Source organism: Aptenodytes forsteri, unplaced genomic scaffold, assembly GCF_000699145.1.
Source record: "Aptenodytes forsteri isolate BGI_AS27 unplaced genomic scaffold, ASM69914v1 Scaffold202, whole genome shotgun sequence".
In the NCBI taxonomy this organism is placed as follows: domain Eukaryota; kingdom Metazoa; phylum Chordata; class Aves; order Sphenisciformes; family Spheniscidae; genus Aptenodytes; species Aptenodytes forsteri.
Genome location: NW_008793961.1, coordinates 188,214 through 195,957, shown reverse-complemented (window position 1 = coordinate 195,957; position 7,744 = coordinate 188,214). Strand labels below are relative to the sequence as shown.

At 42.5% G+C, this 7,744-nt stretch overlaps 2 protein-coding genes across 2 annotated transcripts; both read right to left on the bottom strand.

The window, feature by feature from the left end:
* Positions 1-996: 996 nt before the first annotated feature.
* On the bottom strand, positions 997-1,980 carry LOC103906741 (olfactory receptor 4S2). The gene has a single exon (XM_009288814.2). It carries the CDS (start codon positions 1,933-1,935, stop codon positions 997-999), a length of 939 nt encoding a protein of 312 aa, XP_009287089.2. The 5' UTR covers positions 1,936-1,980.
* Positions 1,981-5,844: 3,864 nt separating this feature from the next.
* Positions 5,845-6,825, bottom strand: LOC103906680 (olfactory receptor 4S2). Its single transcript, XM_009288683.2, has one exon. It carries the CDS (start codon positions 6,823-6,825, stop codon positions 5,845-5,847), a length of 981 nt encoding a protein of 326 aa, XP_009286958.2.
* Positions 6,826-7,744: the final 919 nt, after the last annotated feature.

The following is a 7,744-nucleotide window of genomic DNA, read 5'->3' as shown; positions in this document are numbered from 1 at the left end:
ACTGGAAATTGCATTGGCAGAGGAAGAAGAGAAAATTCCCTTCCTGTTACCGGCATCAGCAAATGACCAAACTTGCACCTAATACCAGCTTTTTAATAGCTAACTCATGGATTCTGCACACAACAATGTGGTGTTCATAATAAGGCATTTACCGCAAGCAGAAAGGGAATGCCAATGGTATGATTGCTTCCAGCAGCAGGCAACAATTTTGCAAACACCTTGGGCCACCATTTCCCAGCTGAATGGGCTACAGAGTAGCTGCAGATTGTCTGACTGAAAGTTCACGCTCTAGCTAATAGGATGTTCTGCCTGGAAAATGTTTTTAATATTTACATATTGGTGTTTATTTATTTGCTGGTGTTTCGGTACAATTTGCCATCTCTCCGTGTCATGAGAGACCTAATATAACCTCCTACTTCTCTCATGGTCCTATTTTACCAAGAAATGAGTCCCATCTGCCCAAAGGTTGCTGACTTTCCTCAGCGGCTTGCTCAGTTGTAGACACCTCATGTTAGCACATCAAAATACGTTAGATAAAAGCTGCCAATGCTGTGCACTACTGAAAGGTTTGTTTACTCTTGGAAGCTGGGTACCACCATCATTCCTTTATGCAGAAATGTAAGGAGATGCTACTCTCCAAAGCTTTTAGGAGCTAGTAGGAAAGAACAACCTCTCAAAATACTTGGTTGTTTCTCCTAATGCCGGGAGAAGCCTAGACAAATACCCAAGATACAGCTACGAGGTGCCTGAAGGTAAATGCCACAATACCACTCCCAATGCTCAGGTTTGGTAGCTGACAATAACCTCACATCCTTTTGACTGACAGTTCCCAAAGAAGATGAGTTACATAAAACCTCGAATTTAGTGTCAGCCCTATTTTGAACAGCTGTGCTAAAAGCAGAGCAACATTACTGAAAAGCCTCTCCTGACCACTTCTCTTTCCATCCCCATGGTTTCTGAAGCTCACATCATCTTACAAACATGCACTGTGTTGCTTCATTTCTCACTCCTCTTCACTTTTCTGCTCCACAACTTTTTCATGGCATTTTTCACCTCTTCATTTCGGAGGGTGTAGATCAAGGGATTGAGCATAGGCGTGATGATGGTGTAGAACACAGACACCGTCTTGTCTGCTGAGAAGGTGGTGGAAGGGCGCATATAGATGAAAATGCACGGCCCAAAGAACAGAACTACAACAGTGATGTGGTAAGTGCAGGTATAGAGAGCCTTGAGACGCCCTTCGGAAGAGCGTCTCCTCAGAGAAACCAAGATAACAGCATAGGACACAATAAGAACAACAAAACAGCTCAGGGAAATCACACCACTATTGGCAGCCACAATGACACCAGTGATGTAGGTGTCAGTGCAGGCCAGCTTCAGTAAAGGGTGAACATCACAGCAATAGTGGTCGATCTCATTGGGCCCACAAAATGGTAGCTGAATGGCCTGCAGGGTCTGCACCACTGAGTGTACAAAGCCTCCCACCCAAGAAGCTGCCACCAGCCAGCCACAGACATGCTTGTTCACAGTATTTGTGTAATGAAGCGGCTTGCATATAGCAACGCAACGATCATAGGCCATCACTGTGAGAAGGAAGATCTCAGTGCACCCGAAGAAATGGCCCGCAAACAGTTGAGCTATGCAGCCCACAAAAGAGATGGTCTTCTTCTCAACAAGAAGGTCATAAATGAGTTTGGGAGCTGCGACAGTGGAGTAACTGATGTCTACAAAAGATAAGTAGCTCAGGAAGAAGTACATGGGAGAGTTCAGCTGTTCACTTGTCTTTATAATAATGATGATAAGCAGGTTTCCAAGAATGGTAGTGGCATAGAAGACTAAGAATAATGAGAAGCACACTTTTGCTACTGTCTTATCTTGTGTTAGTCCACGGAGGATGAATTCCGTCACATTGTTTTTGTTTTCCATAGACACCATGTAGGCAGGACCTGAAGCACAGAAAAGAGACGCCAGCTATGGCATTAGACATGGGACATTATCAGTACACATCCATACTGACTACTGGTGTGTTAAATATTAAGCATATTTCCTTTGCTGTCTTTTTGGGACAGTTTCCATTTAAAGTCAATGCTTCCCTCAAGGAATAACAGGTGATATTCAAATCAGAATGTATTATTGACATATATAATAACAAGCTCAGATTATTTATTTGAGGAGGTTGGTAGAAATAACACCCTCAGGAATCCTAGTTCTCACCTTTGCCTCTTTTAAAAAAGACGACTAATTACCAGGTCCCCTCAAGACCCATTTTTACCGTACAATGTTGATTTGGAAATAAAAGTTGACCAAAAGAGACAGTGTGGCTATAATTCAAGTCTCAACACTTTGATCATGGCCTGAGGAAGGCCCTTGCGCAAGCAGTGATTGTACTTTCCTTTTCAGTCCTCTAAAGGAATGCAACAGAACTACTCCTTATTATCTCTCTGACTGTGATAGACCTGAGTAAGTTCAGTCACAGAAAGAGCTGGCCAGTGTCTTCTTGGACCACCTTTCTTAGAGTACACGAATGAACTAATCTGGAGCTAATTTGCATTAATGGTGCATTAGCAGGGGTTTGTATACCTCACCCAGGTCCTGGACTTAGTGTGGAACACCTCATAAATACATCTGTAGTGACACCGGGGTAATGAATGCACTGCTGGTGACCCTCCTTTACTCACAAACACCCATGAATTCACCTTTGCGGCATTCCCATGCAGTAGACAAGTATCACTAGTGTTCAATTTATACATGAAGATAGAGGTGGCAAAGGTGTAATAACCTTGTCTGTGATATCAGCAAGCCCTTTGGGGTCTGAATTCTATTTGACAATCACAGGACACTCGGTTCTTTCTCCTGAGCTCTCTGCCTCACCTACTGGCTACTCCCCAACTAGGGCAGCAGAGGAAAGGCTCTTCAGTGTCTCCATCCCTACCTCCATGCCCCGCCATGAGCAGAGGGAAAGCACTGTGGGGAAGACCAAAGTGTGTCTGTTGTGACCATTGTTGCCTAACATGTCCAGCTCAGACAATGTAAGACTGAGTACATCGGAAGTGCAGTCATCAGCTCCCAAGTCCTCTCTGTAACACTGACAACATCCTATTGACAGATCTTCCTGGAAACAGCATATAACTGGGAAAAAAAAGCAAGTAAGACATCAACTAAAACAAAGGCTGAAAAATCTGTAATTGAGTTTTTCTAAGTCATAAAATGGGCCTCACAAAAGTCACTCACCAGAAATGCCTATTTTCAAAGTTAGGATTTCAGTCACGCTTGACCAAAACAAAGGAACAATATCAGAAAACTTACACAGTTCATATTTGCCAGTCTCTGAGAGTTCGCTTGCTATTCCTCCTCTGATGACCTCCTCTGACCACTTGAGGTGGTTTCATCAGAATGTCTCAGCTGCAAGTTGCTGCTTAGATGTTGTGAAAGCAGTCCCTATCTCTGCCAATTCTGAAACATAGAGTGGCTGAAAAGAACAGCCTGACTCTCGATCTGCATTTCCCATTCTGCAAAAAAAAAAACTTCCAGGAGCATCTACAAGAACAATTATCTCTCACAAGATGGGGAAATTGTAGCAGAAATATTTAAAGTAAATCACACAGCAGAATCACAAGACTATCAGGAGTAATGAGATCCCAGAGGCATACGAAGTTTTGTCAGAAATCATCAGTGGACAAGGAGCTAAAAATTGGATAGCTATTAGGGTAGTCTCTGGAGAGTGATGCTGGAGCATGGTCATCTAGACTGTTACACTGCGCATGGGTTCGCTTGCTTCCTTGTTTCTTTGCTGGCTGGCTTTTTAATGCTGTCCGGATAAATAGACTTTATTTACTATTGGACATGTATTTCTTCCGGAAGCATTTCTAGTTCAAATAAACATCACACCTGGCCATTTGCAAGATTTATATTCACCTTTCCTTTGCAATCAAGCATTCTTGAAGTAAAGATGTCTCTTACACAGGACATTTATATAAATTCTGTTTTCTGTCCTAAACTAATATTCCTCATATGTGTTCTTATTTCTTATTAACTTGTTCTTACCATTGCATGTTAACAGCACAAAAAAATATCACAACTGTGCTATAGACTGTTATCCCTTAGACGTCTGCTGTACAAATTTGAAACGGGAAGTAAAACAGGAAATCAATTCAAAAATTTAGAAAGGTTTGTGGTTAGTCCTCACTGCTTACCAGGTATTTTTACTGAGACAATGCAAAACACAGAAGCAACTCTTTAGCCCGAGTATTAAATTCTTATAAGAATTCTTACCAAAGGGTAGAGGAGCCTGATGTTGTTTTCAGTGACACCTTCCATAAGCTATGGTCGAATATTTGCCCAGCAGCACCCAGAAGTGAGACCTCCAGAAAAAAAAACTGGGGTTCACCCCCAAAGCATTCAAAAAAATAATCTATTTTTAATAGACATATGTATATATATAATTTTGTGTGTATATATATAAAGTTATAAGCCCCAGCTTGGGCTGGGAACACCTTGTAACCTTGAATCCTACTTAAGTCACGTTAAGGTGTAACACAGGTGCAGGTGTTTATAGGGAATGTAAGTGAAGAAATAAAAACGCTTCAATTACTTTTGGATGGCACCAAGCAGGTCTTTTCCTTCCTCACTCAGCTGATTTGGTGGTTTTCTGCTGGCAAGGTAGGGGCTAGGGTCTCTTGTCTGATTGTGGCTCCTCAGGTGGAGACCCCGAGCTGCTATAGCTTATCACCCTGTGACAGCTTTGACTGGCACTGAACTGGTTTGGTCTTTCATCCTCATGTTTCTTCTCTTCCCTCCTGCAATAGTAGGTGTACCAGCTGTTCCCATGGAAAACCTGCTTCTTCCCTTGTGTGGGTGTGTAAATGTGCTCTGTTGGGCTAGGAGTTGTCTTGCATACTGGAATAGTTCCTAAATAATCCTTTTTTTTTCCATTGACACATGAAATTGTGCCTCCAAATGCCTTCTTTGGTGACTCCTTCATTTCTTACAGTCAGCAAGGTGTCTTTCATTAGATCTATGATTCTGTATTAGTCTAAACATTAAAATCAAAAACCTGAGTCAGAGCTGAAGGATAGAGGGGATGGTTGGAAGGATGGCATCAGTGATAGGTGAAGTAGATAGAATTATAGAACAGTTCGGGTTGGAAGGAACCTTTGAAGATCATCTAGTCCAAACCCCCCTGCCGCGGGCAGGGACAGATTTCACTAGATCAGGTTGCTCAAAGCCCCATCCAACATGACTTTGAACACTGCAGAAAGGATTTGTTGCGCTGGCAGGGGAAGGGGAGAAGCTTCCCCGTTACCTGCATCGGCAAATGACCCAACTAGCACCTGACATCAGGTTTTTAATTGCTAACCCATCGTTTCAAGATACCACAATGTGGTTCTCATAAAAAGGCATTTACTGCAAGCAGAAAGGGGCCTCCTTTGGCATGACTGTTTCCAGCAGAAGGTGACCATAGTCCTCTCTTTCCCAGCTGAATGAATTACAGAGCAGATGGAGTTCATCTGAAAGTTTATACTTGAGTAATGGGATGCTCTACCTGGACAACATTTTCAGTATTTTTGATAGTATTTATTTAAACACTGGTGTTTCAGTTAGTGCTCAGGAGCCCCAGGCCCGGGCCTGCACTAGTTGACAAGACAATAGAAAGGGAATGCCTGCTTGTCACAGAGTTCACAATGTCTTTCAAATCAAAAGATGAACCTTCAGTGTCTTCCTAATTACAACAGGAGCTAACAGCAAGCTTTTCTTTGAAAGGCAGTTCTTGGGGAATTTTCACAAAAGAAATTACAGTGAAAGATGCTTGATTTTCTCTGATCCTTTGGAAATGTTACCACAGTTCTACACCTTTCCATCTTCACTTCCCACTTTTCTACTCCATAGTTTTCTCATGGCACTCTTCACCTCCTTATTTCTTAGCGCGTAGATGAGTGGGTTCAGCATGGGTGTGATGACAGTGTAAAACACTGCCACGCTCTTGTCCTCTGACAGATTGCTGGACGGACGTATGTAGATGAACATGCATGGCCCGAAGAACAGAATCACCACAGTGATGTGGGACCCACAGGTGGAGAGGGCCTTGTGCCACCCTTTGGATGTTTGACTTTTCAAGGAAACCAGGATGACAACGTAGGACATGACCAGGATGAAGAAACAGCTCAGAGTTATCATTCCGCTGTTGGCAACGACAATGATGCCCACAGCGTAGGTGTTGGTACAGGCCAGTTGTAGTAGGGGGTGGACATCACAGAAGTAGTGGTCAATTTTGTTAGGGCCACAGAAGGGGAGCTGAGTGGTTAGAAGAGTCTGCACTGTGGAGTGCACGAAACCTCCTACCCATGAGCCGATCACCATCCAGCCACACACACGCCTGGTCATGAGGGTGGTGTAGTGGAGAGGTCTGCAGATGGCAACATAGCGATCGTAGGCCATCACTGTGAGGATGAAGATCTCTGTGCAGCCAAAGAAATGTACCCCAAACAGCTGTGCTATGCAACCCACAAAGGAGATGGTTTTATTTTCAACAAGGAAGTTGGCAATCATTTTGGGAGCTGTGACGGAAGAGTAACAGATATCTACAAAGGACAGGTAGCAGAGGAAGAAATACATGGGAGAGTTCAGACATTGACTGCTAATTACAGTGATAACAATGAGCAGATTTCCTGCCACAATAACCATATAGAAGAACAGAAACATCACAAAACATATTTTCTGCACCGCTTGATTCTCTGAGACGCCCAGAAGAATGAATTCCTTCACACTGCTTGCATTCTCCATGTTAATCAGTTGGGTGGTGATATGCAATGTACAGCCTAAGCACATGGAAAAATAAAGACAAATGATTGATTCATCAGGTTTTTTCATTATTAATAATGAATTCTTTATCAGAAGTGCATACAGACTAAGAAATATATATGATTAGTATTAAGTTTATGAAGTGGTTTTTTTGTTGGGTTTTTTCCTTCCCCCCCCCCAGGTATTTAATTCTCCTTGCATGAGACTTCAGCCACGGCTGTTACCGCACTGAGACAGGCGCACTTTGTGATATGTTCCTCCATCCTGGTCCTCCAGGATTTTGAAGGACTGGACCTATGGCTGGCGTGCTAAGGACAAAGCCAGTGTTCACCTCGAGCACTACAGTGGCTACCGATGTTTAATAGCACATTTGCCTTCAGCGTAGACCAAATCCATGAAAACAATCTTTGTAAAAACCGTGCCTTTAAGAACACCTGGAAATATTCCTTGGAATGCTGATTTATTTTACAAGTGAAAATGATCTTTGAATTGTTGTTCAGAGGGGAAATGAAACCACTCACAGAGAAAAAAAAAATCTCTTGTGTATATACATTTTGAAACATAAATTTGCAGCTTCATGGGCTGAACAATGAGTTCTGGGGAAGTTATCTATCATGGTGAAAACAGCAAACAATTTCACATATGACTTCCTCTAGCATTTAGCTTGTTCTAAATCTCAGCGACGTTTCTTTGAGGGGAAGGAAGAATGAAAGGATCTTTTCAGATCTTCTGTCCCAGCATTGTATGAGTTTTACTTTATACTGATTTGTGATACACTCTGGGGGATATTCTCAAGGGTTAATTTCTGTTTAGTGAAGCCAATCTAGCTGGTGGTCAAAGTCTCTCTATAGGCAGAACAGCTAAACTAAGGTCCTTTACAGAACTTTCTTTTTCCATTGACTAGGAGGAGCCTGAGTAAAGTAACATCACCAGGGTAAAGTTAACT